The sequence below is a fragment of the Protomyctophum bolini genome, assembly GCF_963924005.1.
Source record: "Protomyctophum bolini genome assembly, chromosome: 10".
In the NCBI taxonomy this organism is placed as follows: domain Eukaryota; kingdom Metazoa; phylum Chordata; class Actinopteri; order Myctophiformes; family Myctophidae; genus Protomyctophum; species Protomyctophum bolini.
Genome location: NC_137871.1, coordinates 17,426,636 through 17,445,810, shown reverse-complemented (window position 1 = coordinate 17,445,810; position 19,175 = coordinate 17,426,636). Strand labels below are relative to the sequence as shown.

Sequence of the window (19,175 nt, the reverse complement as noted above, 5' to 3'; positions counted from 1 at the left end):
TACAGTACTTGCGTGCTCTGCTTGTGCAAGTAATAATAATCAATCTATAAATGCACCATGTCCCTCTCTGTGCGTATGCACACATGCGTCTGTAATGCGCGTAACTTGAGAATAACTTGAGAATATATATATATATATATACTTTTACATACGTCATTTTGAATGAAGGACTTAATTTGTATTTCTAGTCTGGTATGTTTACCACATTGACAAACATTTTAAATCCCACTGATTCATAAGGCCCAACAAATGAATTAGTTTTCCCTGCACAGTTTCCGCCTGTAGATGCTGAACTCATAAGTATCAATGGAGGGGACACTTTTGGTCGTACTCAAACTTTGTGGACACTTTTGGTCGTACTCAAACTTGTGTGTGTGTGTGTGTGTGTGTGTGTGTGTGTGTGTGTGTGTGTGTGTGTGTGTGTGTGTGTGTGTGTGTGTGTGTGTGTGTGTGTGTGTGTGTGTGTGTGTGTGTGTGTGTGTGTGTGTGTGTGTGCGTGCGTGCGTGCGTGCGTGCGTGCTTGCTTTACTATCAAACATACAAGCTAGGTGTCATTAATGAATTCTCGTGAATTAAAAATCATGATTCACTATAGTGTAAACAACCATTTCAGGACTTATAACAGCCTGCAGTGGCTTTAATGACTAACGCTGTCCATGGTGCTGAAAAGTTGACTTCCTTTTATATTTACAAGGATTATGTTGTTCCAAAATAGACAGTTTTAGAATGTATACACATTGAAACAATCTGTTATCCCTACAAGTGGTGCTCAAAGTGGGGTCCAGGTACCCCCAGGGCTCCTTGGAGTTACAGCCCTTACAGTTACACTCCGACAGTGTGGGTTCATTTGGTTACATTACATTTATACACTGTCTGTGTTACATTAGCACTATGGATTCTACTGTGTATATTGCGATCCCATGAGACGAAAAACAATATCAACTGTATGGGGTCCGTCCGTTGCCAAATGCATAATCAAAGTCGATGCGCTGTCCATGGTCCTGATATGGTTGTAGCCTATTATGTCAGTATACTGTAGATATTATTTTAACTCTGAACAGTTGGGCAGAAGAGACCATTAGAATTATTACCTCAATGTAAACCACTGTAATAAACACCTTTATAATGGTAATGTCACCCCTATGTTTACTTAATTGCTAAAAGACAAATTTCTGGGCTTTAATAACCTGCCGTACTGTGGAGTCAGTTTAGAATTGTATGACAAATGTGCACGTGGTGTCGCTAGAGACCACAGCATGGGCATCTCAAGAACCCCTCCTCCTTTAATGATTTAAGAAAAGCGTCATCACCCAGTAATGCTTTGTGTAAAGAAGAAACAGTCGAAAGGAGCCTTAGTGGGACATGTTTCAACTTCGGGTGTATTGGTTATCTATTTCATTTTCCGGAAATGTTTCACCAACAGAGGTGATTATACGTGGAGTCGGCTCTTTTGGTGCATTGAACTAACGATGGCTACTCGGGATCAAAGGAGTAATTTGGGGATTTTGTTTGTCGCCCTGCTTTGTTACTGTGACTGGTCTGTGGCTCAGATATCATACTCAATTTCAGAGGAGGTGGACAAAGGCACAGTCGTGGGAAACCTCGCTAAAGACTTAAACCTCAACGTACATGAACTTGAATCAAGGAATCTTCTGATTTATTCGACATATAGAAATACGTACTTTCAGGCTGATTTGAAAACTGGGTTTTTGTACGTTAATGAGAGGTTAGATCGAGAAGACCTGTGTCCGGATACGGTAAAGTGCTCTTTAAATATCGAGGCTATAGTGAGTAATCCTCGTAGCCTTCATCGTATTGAAGTAAACATTCTTGATATTAATGACAATTCGCCAACATTTGTTGAAGACGTAAATTCAATTGATATGGGTGAGTCGTCATATCCAGGGGAGAGGTATCCTCTGCCTTTAGCTCATGATGCAGATCTAGGCAGTAATGCGATAAAAAGCTACAAGCTGAGCCCCAATGAATATTTCTCAGTTGACGTACAGAGCGGTGGAGAGCACAGTGTGTCTGCTGAGTTAGTGTTGCAGAAACCTTTAGACCGAGAGAAACAGGCTTCTATTAAACTAACCTTAACCGCTGTAGATGGGGGCAAACCACCTAAATCAGGGACATTACAGATAGTCGTGAATGTAATTGATGTAAATGACAATTCCCCTTTGTTTAGCAAACCTCTCTATAAAGTCCAGGTAATAGAAAATGCCATTACTGGCTCGATAGTATTGACACTGAGTGCTACTGACTTAGATGATGGCGTCAATAGTCAACTTGTATACTCTTTTCAGAAAGGGGGACGTTTTAACCCTGATGACAAATTTTCTTTAAATGAAGAAACTGGTGAAATTTCTGTCAAGGGAAATATCGACTATGAGAAAAACCAAGCGTACGAAATTCGTGTCCAAGCAACAGACAAAGGCACACCACCTCGCATTGCGTATGGTAAAGTTCTAATAGAAGTCGTTGATATAAATGACAATTCCCCAGAAATAGCCGTGTCATCACTTATGAGTCCAGTGAAAGAAGACGCTGAAATAGGTACAGTTGTCGCTTTGGTAACTATAACTGACCATGATGGAGGCAAAAACGGCATCACAAACTGCAAGATCGTTGGCTCTGTGCCTTTTAAATTGAAATCTAATTACAAAAACTACTATTCTTTATTAGTTGATGGACCGCTTGACCGAGAGATCACTTCTCAGTACAATATTACCATCACGGCCACTGATGAAGGAACCCCGCCTCTCTTCGGCACCAGCGTTATTACTGTTGACGTTTCTGATGTGAATGACAACCCTCCTCATTTCCCTGAAAAATTTATTAATGTCTATTTAAAGGAGAATAGTCCGATTGGTGCTGTTGTTTATACACTGACCGCGGTTGATGCAGATTTACATGACAACGCAAAGGCATCATATTCACTAATTCACAATTCTCCTAAAAGCGCCGCACTATCTTCAATGGTAAATATAAATTCGGAGACAGGAGATATAGTCAGCTTGCAGGGTTTTAACTATGAAGAATTAAAAACGTTCCAGTTTAAAGTTCAGGCCACGGACTCTGGTGTTCCTCCTCTCAGTAGCAACGTGACTGTGAATGTTTTTATCCTGGATGAGAATGACAACAGTCCCGGGATAATTGCGCCCTATTCTGAACACGGCTCTGTTAACAGTGAGAACATTCCGTATTCTGCTGAAGCTGGATACTTTGTGGCCAAGATCAGAGCTGTAGATGCCGACTCTGGTTACAATGCTCTCCTTTCTTACCGCATCTCAGAGCCCAAGGGAAATAACCTCTTTAGAATTGGAACCAGCACCGGGGAAATCAGGACTAAGAGACGAATGAGTGACAATGATCTGAAAACTCACCCGTTAGTGGTGTTGGTTTCTGATAACGGGGAACCCTCCCTGTCAGCTACTGTGTCTATTGATGTAGTGGTGCTTGAAAACACAGGAGACATGCAGACAACATTTAGACACGAGCCAATAAAGGACGAGAGTTTCTCTGATTTAAACCTGTATTTACTGATCGCCATTGCATCAGTGTCAGTGATCTTCCTACTGAGCCTGATCAGTTTAATAGCTGTCAAATGCCACAGGACAGACAGCGATTTCAGCAGGTATGGCCCTCCAATGATCACCACCCATCCGGACGGGAGCTGGTCTTACTCTAAATCACAGCAGTATGACGTGTGTTTCAGCTCAGACACACTGAAGAGTGACGTAGTAGTTTTCCCTGCACAGTTTCCCCCTGGAGATGCTGAACTTATTAGTATTAATGGAGGTGACACTTTTAGTCGGACTCAGACATTGCCCAGTAAAGAAACGGTAAGATGTGTTTCAAATTCTAACTCAAATAACCCTTTGTGTGTATAAACAAATCACTTTCCATTTAATTGTATATGGTCTTAATGGTGTTGACTCTGAACAGGGCTATATGACCATTGTATGTTCATTTTCCCGAGCTTTTTAATGGCCGTATTAATGTCTAGATTTAGATTTGAACTGTCGTGCTAATTTGACCACTTAAACCAAACGAGTATTTGGTTCACTGGTTGAACTGTCTTTACTGAAAAATCTACAAGCTCAAAAATTAATGTGGCGTGTTTTTGTGCTTTCATGTCATTGTTAAACAGCAATTTCATGATTAGAAAAACATATCACTGCTTGACAACACAGAAGCTAAACGCTGTCCATCGCGCTGTCCATTTTTTTGTAAACATTTTCCACACAAAATGCTCCTTTCACTTTAATGTTGGACTAATGCCTATGGTGACTCTATACACATTGTCAATCATTGTTGAATTTATCCCCTCTTATATATTGTATTGATGTGGCATGCAGGGTATCTTCCTGTCACCCTTTTCACGGAACGGTATGTGAGAATGCGTTGGCATGAGGGTAGTATCATGATTACGTAGAATGATTTTATCTTCGAGGTGCTGTCCATGGTGCTGAGATGTATTTGTATTTGTGCCTTGTACAAAACAAAACACAATTAGTTATAAAGGGCAGCTTACAAGCAACTTCAGCAGCTTCACGTTTTATACTATATTGCTTTCCATTCTATTTTGTTCTTCTGTCTGTATTTTGGTTTGTAGTTAGCGTGGTTGTTATTTAACACTCTTGTCACGACATAAAATCTATTTAAAAGAAAAGGTAGCCTGGTAGTCAGCCTTCAATCTGCCTTTGCAATGCATTATTCATATTGGCCCAGGCAGATTGATATCCACGCACGCAGTGATGGTACAGAAAAGGTGCAAGACAAATTAGTGTTACTTTTCTTATTCATAATAATAACACATTTCATTCCATTTTCTACGTTTTTTGTTGTTTTTTTCAGTAATACTTGTTCTTTCACTTTAATATCAGTGGTTGAACCACTGGTTCAGTGATTTAATTGAATAGTATCCCCTCTTCGGAATAAGCCAAGATGCTGAACTGGATTCGTGTTCAGCGTATAGAAGGTGATGCGCTATCCGTGGTTCTGATATGATTGTGGCCATACAACACTATGGGGGCGATTGAGTTAGTTGTATACCTTTCAAGGTCAAGGTACACTTTATTGTCCACAAGGGAATTGATTTTTGCAGGGCTTGGGCTTTCTTATATGATACTGCATGAATATAAAAGCAAAAAGCTATTTGGATCCCCCCCACTAATAATAAAAACAAATAACAATAACAATGTTCATTCATGCGGTGCAGAAAGGTTCATGGACTAGTTGCGTTGATTGCATTGTTTGACTATAACGCTTTGGTATATTTTTTTCCCCTTTCAAATGTATTTAATCCTATTCAATTATTTTAGTATGGGACTAGGGGCATTTTTCTTCAGCAATGTCACTGTTCACTGTGCAGTTCACTGTGCAGTATAGCGAAATTAACAAGTGGTGTCGCTGGAGACCGCAGAATAAATTCATATCAGTCCCTCCTTCGTCCATGAAAAAAAGAAACGTGTCATCAGCCCCCGTGTGCATTGTGAAAAGAGAGACACAAATGAAGTAGTCGTGAACAGCGTTAGACTTGTAAACAGTATTGGACGAGTTTTCCCCATGTTGGGTGGCTATAGAGGATCATTTACTGGATATCCTTTCCCGTTTTACTTCAAGCATGCCTGTGCCTGAGCAATGGGAATATTTCGGGATTCTATGTTTTTCGTTACTATGTCTTTGTCGATGGTCTACGGCCCAGATATCGTATTCCATCTCCGAGGAAGTGGACAAAGGGACGGTTGTTGGGAATCTCGCCAAAGATTTGAACATGAATAATGAAGAGCTAGGGTCCAGAGATCTCCGGATTGTTTCAGTGTACAGTAAGAAATATTTTGAGGCTAATTTGAAAACTGGCACTCTGCTTGTAAACGAGAGAATAGACCGAGAGGAGCTTTGCTCGAATACACTGAAGTGCTCTTTGAATATAGAAGCTATATTGAACAACCCAATGCAGATCCATCGAATTGAAGTTATTGTTTTAGACATTAATGACAACATACCTTTGTTTCTCGAGACAATGCATATTCTCAATATATCGGAGATAGCTTTTCCCGGTGAGCGCTATCCTTTGCCACTAGCTGTTGACGCGGATGCTGGCATTAATACACTGAAGACCTACAAGCTCAGTGCAAATGAACATTTTACCCTCGATGTACAGAGCGGTGGAGAGCAGAGCGTATCTGCTGAGTTAGTGTTGCAGAAAACCTTAGACCGAGAGAAACAGCCTACTATTTATCTAACGTTAACCGCAGTAGATGGAGGTAAACCAGTTAGAACTGGTACATTACTTGTTACTATAAATGTCCTGGATGCGAATGATAATATCCCTCATTTCAGTAAACCTCTATACAAGGCGCGTGTATATGAGAACTCCCCGCTGGGAACCACAGTGATTCATCTAAATGCAACTGACGTAGATGAAGGACTTAACAGTGAGATAGACTATTCTTTTAGTGGACGAGAAAGTGTGGATGCAGGTCATGTTTTCGCAATTGATACAAAAACAGGAGTTATTACCATTAAAGGAAATGTTGATTACGAATTGAACAGTGCATATGAAATTCGTGCTCAAGCTAAAGATAAAGGCACTCCCTCTCGCAGTTCTCATTGTAAAATCCTAGTCGAGGTTATTGACATAAACGATAATGTTCCAAAAATATCAATAACATCACTAATGAGTCCCGTCAAAGAGGACGCTGAGCTTGAAACAGTTGTTGCTTTATTGACTGTTACTGATGAAGACGGAGGCAAAAATGGTATTACAAATTGTAAGCTTGTTGGAACAGCTCCATTTAAGCTCAAGTCAAATTATAAAAACTATTATTCGTTATTGGTGAACGGACCTCTCGACAGGGAAACTACACCTAATTACAACGTCACTATCGTGGCTACTGATGAAGGGACCCCGCCTCTCTCTAGCACCAGTCACATCACGGTTGAAGTTTCTGATGTCAACGACAACGCTCCTTATTTCTCAGAACCAGTGATTAATATTCACGTGAAAGAGAATGGTCACATCGGAGACGTTATATATAAGATAACTGCAGGAGACCCTGACGCAGATGAAAATGCAAAAGTAACATACTCAGTCATCAATAGTTCTCAAAATAACATTCCGTTAGCGACCATGGTAAATGTAAATTCGGAGACAGGAGATTTAATCAGTCTGCAGGCTTTTAACTATGAAGAGATGACAACATTTCAGTTTAGAGTTCAGGCCACAGACTCTGGTGTCCCTCCTCTCAGCAGCAACGTGACTGTGAACGTTTTTATCCTGGATGAAAATGATAACAATCCTGGGATCCTTGCACCCTATTCTGAACACGGCTCTGTTAACAGTGAGAGCATTCCTTATTCTGCTGAAGCTGGATACTTTGTGGCCAAGATAAGAGCTGTAGACGCAGACTCTGGTTACAATGCATTGCTTTCTTATCACATCACTGAGCCAAAGGGAAATAACCTCTTTCGAATTGGAACCAGCACTGGAGAAATCAGGACTAAGAGGCGAATGAGTGACAATGATCTGAAAACTCACCCATTGGTGGTGTTAGTTTCTGATAATGGAGAACCTTCCCTGTCAGCTACTGTGTCTATTGATGTAGTGGTGGTTGAAAATACAGGAGACATTCAGACTCCATTCAGACACCTGCCTATGAAGGAGGAGAGCTTCTCTGATTTAAACCTATATTTACTGATCGCCATCGCATCAGTTTCAATGATCTTCCTACTGAGCCTCATCAGTTTAATAGCTGTCAAATGCCACAGGACAGACAGCGATTTCAGTAGGTATGGAGCCCCAATGATCACCACCCATCCTGACGGGAGCTGGTCTTATTCTAAATCTACTCAGCAGTATGACGTGTGTTTCAGCTCAGACACACTGAAGAGTGACGTAATGGTATATCCCGCACCTTTTCCACCTGTAGATGCAGAACTGATTAGTATTAATGGAGGGGACACGTATATGACCCAAACATTACCGAACAAAGAAAAGGTAAGATATTCACAATTGATCAAAGTATTGTACGCTCGGATTTGTCATTTGTGGGTTATAGGCCTAGCATCATGATATGTTGTGCTGTCCGTGGTGCTGAAACTTGTCTGCGCATTGTGTCTTTGTGTAACAACCCGATTTGGTAATAAACATAGATACACGTGTGTGTGTGTGTGTGTGTGTGTGTGTGTGTGTGTGTGTGTGTGTGTGTGTGTGTGTGTGTGTGTGTGTGTGTGTGTGTGTGTGTGTGTGTGTGTGTGTGTGTGTGTGTGTGTGTGTGTGTGTGTGTGTGTGTGTGTGTGTGTGTGTGTTAAACTGATATCAAATTGAGTAGTAAAACGTCTGGTTTGTGTATTTTTATGTATTGGTGCAAATGTAATTATTTCAAATCTCCACGTGGGGACAGTGTAGACCGTTAGCCTACTTTCAGACCTCCCGTTTAGAGGCTCGAGGCTCCTCCCAGATTCAAATAGATACTGGGCGGTTCGAGGCTTTGTTATAGAGAACCAGACCTGATGTCAACGGACAGTAGCTGGATCTATTTGCTATTTGTACAAGATTTTTTTTCTTTATCGTATTTGTCTTTATACGTAATTGGATTGTTTGACGAAATCAGTCACATTTGGATCTATGATTGCCTCACATCCTGTAGAACTATGACTCTACGGAGTAAAAGAAGCTCTATTGTGACATACGTGGTGCTTGTGCTACTGGATTGTTACTGGGGAACGGTGAACGGGCAGCTCTCATATTCCGTCTCTGAGGAGGTTAACCCGGGGACTTCTGTCGGAAATATTGCCAAGGATCTAAACCTCAATGTACAGGATTTGGAGTCACGTATGTTTCAGATTGTTGCTGGATCTAAGACAAAATATTTCGATGTAAATCTAAAGACTGGTGTTCTGTATGTCAATGAGAGAATAGACAGAGAGGAGCTTTGCGCTAAAGCATCGAAATGCACAGTCGGCGTAGAGGCTGTAATAAACAATCCATTGAAGCTTTACCGTCTAGAGATACATATTGTTGATATAAATGATAATGACCCAGTATTCATGGAAAAATCACAAACTATTGACATAGCCGAGAACACTTTGACTGGAACGAAATTTGCTTTGTCTGAGGTAGTAGATGCAGATGTTGGGAAGAATATGGTGAGCGCTTTCAAATTGACACCAAATGAATATTTTACTTTAGCTACAATAAAAGGAGCAGATGTCATTTCTGCCGAATTGGTTTTACAGAAAACGTTAGATCGTGAAAAACAGTCTATTATTCATCTCACATTGACAGCATTAGATGGAGGGAATCCACCGAGGTCTGGTACATCACAACTCATTGTTCACGTTTTGGATATAAATGATAATTCTCCAATTTTTAGCTCCCCGTTATATAAAACTAAAATAATGGAAAATATACCAATAGGGACGACAGTGGTGACCTTAAATGCAACTGATTCAGACGAGGGCACAAACGGTGAGATCGTTTATGCTCTTAGAAGTAAGGGACAGGATCATATTTTGCAGATTTTTTACCTGGACCCCAATACAGGATCGATTATTGTTAAGGGTAATATTGATTTTGAAGAATACTCTGCTTTCGAGATCCGCATAGAGGCAAATGACAAGGGCCAGCCCCCGTTATCTGCCCACTGTAAAGTGTTGTTAGAAGTGTTGGATGTCAATGATAATGCCCCCGAGATTTCTGTGACGTCACTACTCACCACAGTCCAAGAAAACGCAGAAGTGGGTACTGCTATTGCACTCGTGTCAGTCCTAGATAAAGATGGAGGAAAGAATGGGGTGATTAAATGTAGTGTCCAGAATAATGTCCCCTTTATACTGGATACAAACTATAAAAACTACTATTCTTTGATGACGAATGGCCCCTTAGACAGAGAGAGTGTTTCTCAGTACAATGTCACTGTTGTTGCTACAGATGAAGGGACCCCGCCTTTCTCAAGCACCACTTTTATCACCATAGACGTTTCTGATGTTAATGATAACGCACCACTTTTCTCAGAAAAAGCTGTAAATATTTATGTTAAAGAAAATGGCCCAGTAGGAGAGATTATTAAAACAGTTTCAGCAATAGACGCTGACGTCAAACAAAATGCAGAGCTGAGCTATTCGTTTTTAGAAAGTAGTAACCCTTTGTCTACAATGGTAAACGTTAACTCAGGGACAGGCGATATTGTAACGCTGCAATCATTTAATTACGAGGAGCTGAAAATGTTCAATTTTAAGGTTCAGGCCACAGACTCTGGTGTTCCTCAGCTCAGTAGTAACGTGACTGTGAATGTTTTTATCCTGGATGAAAATGACAACAGTCCCGGGATTCTCTCACCCTATTCTGAACACGGCTCTGTTAACAGTGAGAACATTCCGTATTCTGCTGAAGCTGGATACTTTGTGGCCAAGATCAGAGCTGTGGACGCAGACTCTGGCTATAATGCACTGCTTTCATATCACATCACTGAGCCAAAGGGAATTAACCTCTTTCGAATTGGAACCAGCAGCGGCGAAATCAGGACTAAGAGGCGAATGAGTGACAATGACCTGAAAACTCACCCATTAGTGGTTTTGGTTTCTGATAACGGAGAACCCTCCCTGTCAGCTACTGTGTCTATTGATGTAGTGGTGGTTGAAAATACAGGAGACAATCAGACACCATACCGACTGATTCCAGCAAAGGATGAGAACTTTTCTGATTTAAACCTGTATTTACTGGTCGCCATTGCGTCTGTGTCTGTGATCTTTCTACTGAGCCTTGTCAGTTTAATAGCTGTGAAATGTCACAGCACAGACGACAATTTTAGTAGGTATGGCGCCCCAATGATCACTACCCATCCTGACGGAAGCTGGTCATACTCTAAATCTACTCAGCAGTATGACGTGTGTTTCAGTTCAGACACACTGAAGAGTGACGTAGTGGTTTTCCCTGCGCCCTATCCACCTGTAGATGCAGAACTGATCAGTATTAACAGTGAGGATACTTTTAACCGGACTCAAACTTTACCCAACAAAGACAAGGTAAGATACGCAGAAGCGCATATCGACCATATTATATGGTATTTTCAATCCGGTTGTATGTAATATAATATTAATAGTATAGTTACACAACTGACTTAACAAAATATTAAGTGGGCTACCCCATTCACTTTTAAACAGCATAATTGGATTTAGATGTTTTAATTTGTATAATTTATCTACACGCATATATCCCTGCCCTGTCGTTTTTTTCTCCCCTTTTCTTTTTATACATGCAGTCAGTGACGCAGTCTTTAGTTTATGTTACATATTATTGCAATATCTTCAGTTACATTTACATTGATGCATTTGCTGTATATGATTGCGGGAAAGAATTACTGTAAATAGGAGCCCATGCATTTATCCTGCCTTGGCATAACGATCCTTTAGTGCATTGTTTACCAAGGTTTAAATTAGGTCGCCAAAATATATATTATTTGCATAAAAAGTATGTAAAAATAAATATAATGGGCCACCACTTGCCCGGTGTGTCAAGTGGCCAGTCAAGGCTTGGTCTTCTGGATAAGTATTGTAATTGAGTGTATTTTATGTGAAAGAACAGCTACTGATTAGGAACATTTTTTGCATCTGTGTTGATCATCAATATCCTCTGCAGCTGTTAAAGCTTTACTTCGGACGTCTAGAAGTGTGTGTGTGTGTGTGTGTGTGTGTGTGTGTGTGTGTGTGTGTGTGTGTGTGTGTGTGTGTGTGTGTGTGTGTGTGTGTGTGTGTGTGTGTGTGTGTCTGTGAGAAAATTCATTATTTTCACATACGCACGCGCGCACATACACGCACACGCGCGCGCGCAAACACGACTGACAGGTATTTGGTTGTGTGGTATATTTCAGTTATTATATTGACAGGTTTTCTTTGGCAATCACGTTGTTGTATATAGTTTCATGCGTCTGTCAGCGCTCTCCATGGTGCTGAATTCTACCCAGCCACCTTTTGGTTGATTCTGTGGTTAAAATCGCTGCGGTTTCTTCTTTCAAAGAATGATTCATGTCCAGCAGGTATTTGTCTATTGATTTATTTTATTAAGTATCATTTGAATTTGTTTTATTTCACGGATGGTAGGTAGGCCTAGTCCTAGATATGTTCGTTTTGCGTAATATTTAAAAAAGGTGTAGCTATTACAAAACCTAATAGCAACTACATCGAGTACCATGCGGTGTCGCTGGAGACCACACAATGAGTGCTCACATCTGAACCTCCTCCCTGATAACAACGTCGTCGGCCATTAGCTTTGATAGCAGACACCGAGATGCTCACTGCGAGAAGGGTGGCATCATTACAGGATACATTTTTCCATGATGGATCTGTCAACAATACTTGGAAGTAAATGATTCGTTGCAATCACAGCTTTTATTTGGATGATGATGGGGTTTCAAGAGCAAAATGGATATGTCTGGATCCAAATCACTGCTTTGTTTTGTCTTTTTGACTGGTCTGTGGCTCAAATATCCTATTCCATTTCTGAGGAGGTGAACAAAGGCACGGTAGTGGGGAATCTCGCTAAGGATTTAAATCTAAATGTGCAGGAACTGGAGTCACGGGATCTCCGAATTTTGTCGGAGTACAGTAAGAAATACTTTGATGTGAATTTGCGGACAGGAAACCTTTTTGTTAACGAAAGGATAGACAGAGACGGGCTTTGTCCGAACATGATTAAATGCTCTCTTGAAATACAGGCGGCATTAAGCAATCCAATGAATGTAAATCGCATTGAGGTGAATATTTTGGACATAAATGATAACTCCCCAGCGTTCATTGAGCAGTCTTATGTGTTAAATATTTCTGAATCACTATCACCAGGAGAGCGATATCTACTTCCAATAGCAGTCGACACAGACACAGGCAGCAACTCGGTAAAAAGCTACAAGCTGCTGAGTCCTAATGAACATTTCTCACTTGACGTGCAGAGCGGTGGAGACCACAGTGTGTCCGCTGAGTTAGTGCTGCAGAAATCTTTAGACAGAGAAAAACAACCTATCATTAACCTCATTCTGACCGCTGTAGATGGAGGTAAACCTCCAAGATCAGGGACATTACAGATAGTGGTGAATGTAATGGATGTAAATGATAATCCTCCTACTTTCAGCAAACCACTATATAAAGTGCGTGTCCGTGAAAATGCTGCTGCAGGGACAGTGGTAATGAAGCTAAATGCGACAGATTTAGACGAAGGTATGAATAGTAAACTCGTATATTCCTTCATCAAAAGGGGGAACAACGACCCATCAGATATATTTGCTATGAACAAAGAAACTGGAGAAATTACTGTTAAGGGTAGTTTAGATTATGAAAACACACCGGCTTATGAAGTTAGGGTTCAGGCAATGGACCAAGCCCATTTGCCCCGTAGTGCACACGCTAAACTACTAATAGAGGTTATTGATATAAACGACAATGCGCCTAAAATATCAGTGACATCACTCATGACCCCCGTGAAAGAAGATGCAGAGTTGGGAACAATTGTAGCCTTAGTCAGGGTGAGCGATGCAGACGGAGGGAAAAACGGTCTTACCAGTTGTAAACTTATGGGTCAGGTTCCCTTTAAACTAGTGTTAAACTACAAAAATGATTATTCATTAGTAGTAGATGGACCGCTGGACAGAGAGAGTATCTCTGAGTATAATGTCACCATCATAGCTACTGATGAAGGGTCTCCGTCACTCTCAAGCACTAGCGTTATTTCTGTAAAAATAGCAGATGTGAATGACAACCCGCCTCGATTTTCAGAGCCTGTGATTAATGCTTATGTGAAAGAAAACAGTCCTATTGGTACTGTCATTTACACCGTAAATGCATTTGATCATGATTCAGAGGGAAACGCAATTTTGTTTTACACATTGCAAGAGAGTTACCCAAGAAATGTTCCCATTTCATCAGTTGTAAACATTAACTCTGCCAGTGGAGAAATAGTCAGTCTCCAGTCTTTCAACTATGAAGAAGTGAAAACCTTTATATTTTATGTTATGGCAACTGATTCTGGTGTTCCTCCACTAAGTAGCAACGTGACTGTGAATGTTTTTATCCTGGATGAGAATGACAACAGCCCAGGGATTCTTGTGCCCTATTCTGAACATAGCTCCGTTAACAGTGAGAACATTCCTTATTCTGCTGAAGCTGGATACTTTGTGGCCAAGGTCAGAGCTGTAGATGCAGACTCTGGCTATAATGCGTTGCTTTCTTATCACATCACTGAGCCAAAGGGAAATAACCTCTTTCGAATTGGAACCAGCAGCGGAGAAATCAGGACTAAAAGGCGAATGAGTGACAATGACTTGAAAACTCACCCATTGGTGGTGTCGGTTTCTGATAATGGAGAACCTTCCCTGTCAGCCACTGTGTCTATTGATGTAGTGGTGGTTGAAATTACAGGAGACATTCAGACACCCTATAGACATTCTCCAACAAAGGATGATAACTTTTCTGATTTAAATCTGTATTTACTGATCGCAATTGCGTCTGTGTCTGTGATCTTTCTACTGAGCCTCATCAGTTTAATAGCTGTGAAATGCCACAGGACAGACGACAATTTCAGTAGATATGGCGCCCCAATGATCACCACCCATCCTGACGGGAGCTGGTCTTACTCTAAATCTACTCAGCAGTATGACGTGTGTTTCAGTTCAGACACACTGAAGAGTGACGTAATGGTTTTCCCTGCGCCCTATCCACCTGTAGATGCAGAACTGATCAGTATTAACAGTGAGGACACATGTAACCGGACACAAACTTTACCCAACAAAGAGAAGGTAAGATGATAGGCTTCATCAATGTGCTTTTGGTATGGAATTGTGAATGACATGGACAATGATAGTTGGGGATGCTGCTCTCAAACTGCAGCTTTTAAAATTGGTCAAATTTATTGGAACCCTGAGACATTTGATTTAGTTGGGCAAAGTGTGACTGAGAATATAAAGCCTATATTAACGGGTTTTGTTTTGGCATAATGCAATGGCCTAAATGGACTGTAAGGCTCACTTAATGAGATGAGATATACTTTATTGTCCCACGGGGGGAAATTTGTCTTGGGCAAAAGTGCATTAGTACATACATCAACGCTTTTTAAAACAGACAGACAATACACATGCAGATTGTATCATTCTATGAACAGGGTGTGTGTGTGTGTGTGTGTGCGTGTGTGTGTGTGTGTGTGTGTGTGTGTGTGTGTGTGTGTGTGTGTGTGTGTGTGTGTGTGTGTGTGTGTGTGTGTGTGTGTGTGTGTGTGTGTGTGTGTGTGTGTGTGTGTGTGTGTGTGTGTGTGTGTGTGTGTGTGTCATGTGAGAGAGAGATTCGTTTTATATGAATGATTTAATTATTCATTTTGTTATTGTATTATTATAATTGGTTTATCCATTGTATTTGTTTTATTTCACGGGTTAGATTATATTGTAGATACAGTGTGTTTTCATTTGGCATAGTAAAAGGGTTAGCTATTTTTCAAATTAATGTCTATTGAGAACCTTGTGGCGTCGCTGCAGACCACAAAACGAGTGCAATCTAAAACTCCTCCCTGAAAACGTCGTCATAGTCATGAGCTTGATAACAGACACATTTCGATGCTGATGCTTCTGTGAAAAGCGCTGGACATTTTACGGGATGTATATTTCTCTATGGGACCTTTCAACTGTTTTTGGAACTAAATAATTGTTTGCTAACGCTTTTGTTCGGATGATGATGATGGGGTTTCCAGAACAAAATGGATATGTCTGGATTCAAATCGCTGCTTTGTTTTGTCTTTGTGACTGGTCTGCGGCTCAAATATCCTATTCCATTTCTGAGGAGGTGAACAAAGGCACAGTAGTGGGAAATATCGCTAAGGATTTAAATCTCAATGTGCAGGAACTGGAGTCACGGGATCTCCGAATTGTGTCGGAGTACAGTAAGAAATACTTTGATGTGAATTTGCGGACAGGAAACCTCTTTGTTAACGAAAGGATAGACAGAGACGAGCTTTGTCCGATCATGATTAAATGCTCTCTTGAAATACAGGCGGCATTAAGCAATCCAATGAATGTAAATCGCATTGAGGTGAATATTTTTGACATAAATGATAACTCCCCAGCGTTCATTGAGCAGTCTTATATGTTAAATATGTCTGAATCACTATCAACAGGAGAGCGATATCTACTTCCAATAGCTGTCGACACAGACACAGGCAGCAACTCGGTAAAGAGCTACAAGCTGAGTCCAAATGAGCATTTCTCCCTTGACGTGCAGAGCGGTGGAGACCACAGTGTGTCCGCTGAGTTAGTGCTGCAAAAAGCTTTAGACCGAGAAAAACAATCAAATATTAACCTCATTCTGACCGCTGTAGATGCAGGTAAACCTCCAAGATCAGGGACATTACAGATAATAGTGAATGTACTGGATGTAAATGATAATTCTCCTACTTTCAGTAAGCCACTATATAAAGTGCGTGTCAGTGAAAATGCTGCTGCAGGGACAGTGGTAATAAAGCTAAATGCGACAGATTTAGACGAAGGTATGAGTAGTGAGCTCGTTTATTCCTTTATGAAACGTGGGAACAACGATCCATCAGATATATTTGCTATGAACAAAGAAACTGGAGAAATTACTGTTAAGGGTAGTTTAGATTACGAGGAAACGCCTGCTTATGAAGTCAGGGTTCAGGCAATGGACAAAGGCCAATCACCTCGTAGTACTCATGCTAAACTACTCATAGAAGTTATTGATATAAACGACAATGCGCCTAAAATATCAGTGACGTCACTCATGACCCCAGTGAAAGAAGATGCGGAGCTGGGAACAATTATAGCCTTAGTCAGAGTAAGCGATGCAGACGGAGGACAAAACGGTCTCACCAGCTGTAACCTTGTGGGCAAAGTCCCCTTTAAACTAGCGTTAAACTACAAAAAAGATTATTCATTAGTAGTAGATGGACCGCTGGACAGAGAGAGTGTCTCCGAGTATAATGTCACCATCATAGCTACTGATGAAGGGTCTCCGTCGCTCTCCACCACAAGCGTTATTTCTGTAAACATAGCAGATGTGAACGACAACCCGCCTCGATTTTTAGAGCCTGTGATTAATGCTTATGTGAAAGAAAACAGTCCTATAGGTACTATTATGTACACAGTAAATGCATTTGATCCTGATTCAGGTGTGAACGCAGTTTTGTTTTACACGTTGCAAGAGAGTTACCAAAGGAATATTCCGATTTCATCAGTTGTAAACATCAACTCTCTGAGTGGAGAAATAGTCAGTCTCCAGTCTTTCAACTATGAAGAAGTGAAAACATTTCAATTTTATGTTCTGGCAACTGATTCTGGTGTTCCTCCACTAAGTAGCAACATGACTATGAATGTTTTTATCCTGGATGAGAATGACAACAGCCCAGGGATTCTTGTGCCCTATTCTGAACATGGCTCTGTTAACAGTGAAAACATTCCTTATTCTGCTGAAGCTGGATACTTTGTTGCCAAGATCAGAGCTGTAGACGCAGACTGTGGTTATAATGCATTGCTTTCTTATCACATCGCTGAGCCAAAGGGAAACAACCTCTTTCGAATTGGAACCAGCACCGGGGAAATCAGGACTAAAAGGCGAATGAGTGACAATGACCTTAAAACTCACCCGTTAGTCGTGTTGGTTTCTGATAACGGTGACCCCTCCCTGTCAGCTACTGTGTCTATTGATGTAGTGGTGGGTGAAAATTCAGGAGACATTCAGACACCGTACCGACATATTCCAACAAAGGATGATAACTTTTCAGATTTAAACCTGTATTTACTGATCGCCATTGCGTCTGTGTCTGTGATTTTTCTACTGAGTCTCATCAGTTTAATAGCTGTGAAATGTCACAGGACAGACGACGATTTCAGTAGGTATGGCCCCCCAATGATCACCACCCATCCTGACGGGAGCTGGTCTTACTCTAAATCTACTCAGCAGTATGACGTGTGTTTCAGCTCAGACACACTGAAGAGTGACGTAGTGGTTTTCCCTGCGCCCTATCCACCTGTAGATGCAGAACTGATCAGTATTAACAGTGAGGATACTTTTAACCGGACTCAAACGTTGCCCAACAAGGATAAGGTAAGAGACGTGGCTGAACGTGAAAATCAGGCATAATAACTTATTTTGTGTTCATGCAGTGATGTGATTTAATAAATTTCACATGAACCCCTAGTTAAAGAAGCAATGAGATATTTGATTTGGGCAAAGTGTGACTGCAAATTAGAACCCATACGTTTATGTGGTTTTGGTATGTCATTTTAGTATCACACAACTTTAAATCAAATTATATAACTGATTTAAAATGATTTCATCTTCAAAGAAATGTGAAAATAAGCAGATCAAACAGAATCACCAGACATTGTTAACGTTCATAGTTTCACATAGCAGCCAATTTGGCATGTGAATCAATACTGGCAGAGTTTCAGCCTGTTTAAAGCAGTGCTGTTCATGGTGCTGAACCGTTTCAGCCTGAGAGTGGAATAGCTCTGTCCATGGTGCTGAACTTTGTGGTGAAACTCGCTGCATTTCTCCTGTTATTCGCTGCAGTCACACTCACACACACACACACACACACACACACACACACACACACACACACACACACACACACACACACACACACACACACACACACACACACACACGCACACACACGCACGCAATGTCATATTTTGTTGTTATTATAGGTATCCATTATATTTTGTTTATTTCACTGGGTAGATTATGTATTATTATTGTTATTGTTGTTGTTATTGTTTTTGATGTGTTGATGGCTCCATTGGAAATATAGGCCTATGTCCTAAGCTAAACAAGCAATCATTATTTATTTGCCCAGTCAACAGTGTAGTGTATTCATTGTTTTAACACTCTGTGGACATCCATCCATAGGCATCCGTCCGTCAGTGATGACGATGGATTGTGCCTGAGTTATATAGGCCATGCTATATTGATTAATTTATTATTTTGAATTACCTTTCGTTTTCTTCTTTGTAGGCCTACTAAACATGTTTGAATCTATCCTCATATATGAGTATAGCCTAAATTTTCTTATTGTTCTGTAATCTAACACGTGGTGTCGCTAGAGACCGTAGTAGACTGTAAATATTTGCAATTCTGTAAAAACTCCACCCTGCATGGTACGTCATCAGCCACAT

At 40.8% G+C, this 19,175-nt stretch overlaps 4 protein-coding genes across 5 annotated transcripts in view; all 4 read left to right on the top strand.

Annotated features, from left to right (window-relative positions):
* LOC308322188 (protocadherin beta-7-like) overlaps positions 1–19,175 on the top strand; it is a gene marked incomplete at both ends in the record, with an annotated part of 175,041 nt that overhangs the window by 69,727 nt on the left and 86,139 nt on the right. The window lies entirely within an intron of this gene.
* The window catches only part of LOC308322088 (protocadherin alpha-C2-like), a 117,478-nt gene that overhangs the window by 22,180 nt on the left and 76,123 nt on the right, over positions 1–19,175 (top strand). The gene's annotated exons all lie outside the window — the stretch shown is intronic.
* Positions 12,332–14,801, top strand: LOC308322102 (protocadherin alpha-5-like; the record flags this gene model as incomplete). Its single annotated transcript, XM_080773300.1, has 1 exon — positions 12,332–14,801. Exon 1 carries the CDS (start codon positions 12,405–12,407, stop codon positions 14,799–14,801), a length of 2,397 nt encoding a protein of 798 aa, XP_080629426.1. The 5' UTR covers positions 12,332–12,404.
* LOC308322878 (protocadherin alpha-2-like) lies at positions 15,715–18,135 on the top strand (the record flags this gene model as incomplete). The annotated part of the gene is made up of 1 exon (XM_080774367.1): positions 15,715–18,135. The coding sequence occupies one exon, from the start codon at positions 15,715–15,717 to the stop codon at positions 18,133–18,135; it is 2,421 nt and encodes an 806-aa protein (XP_080630493.1).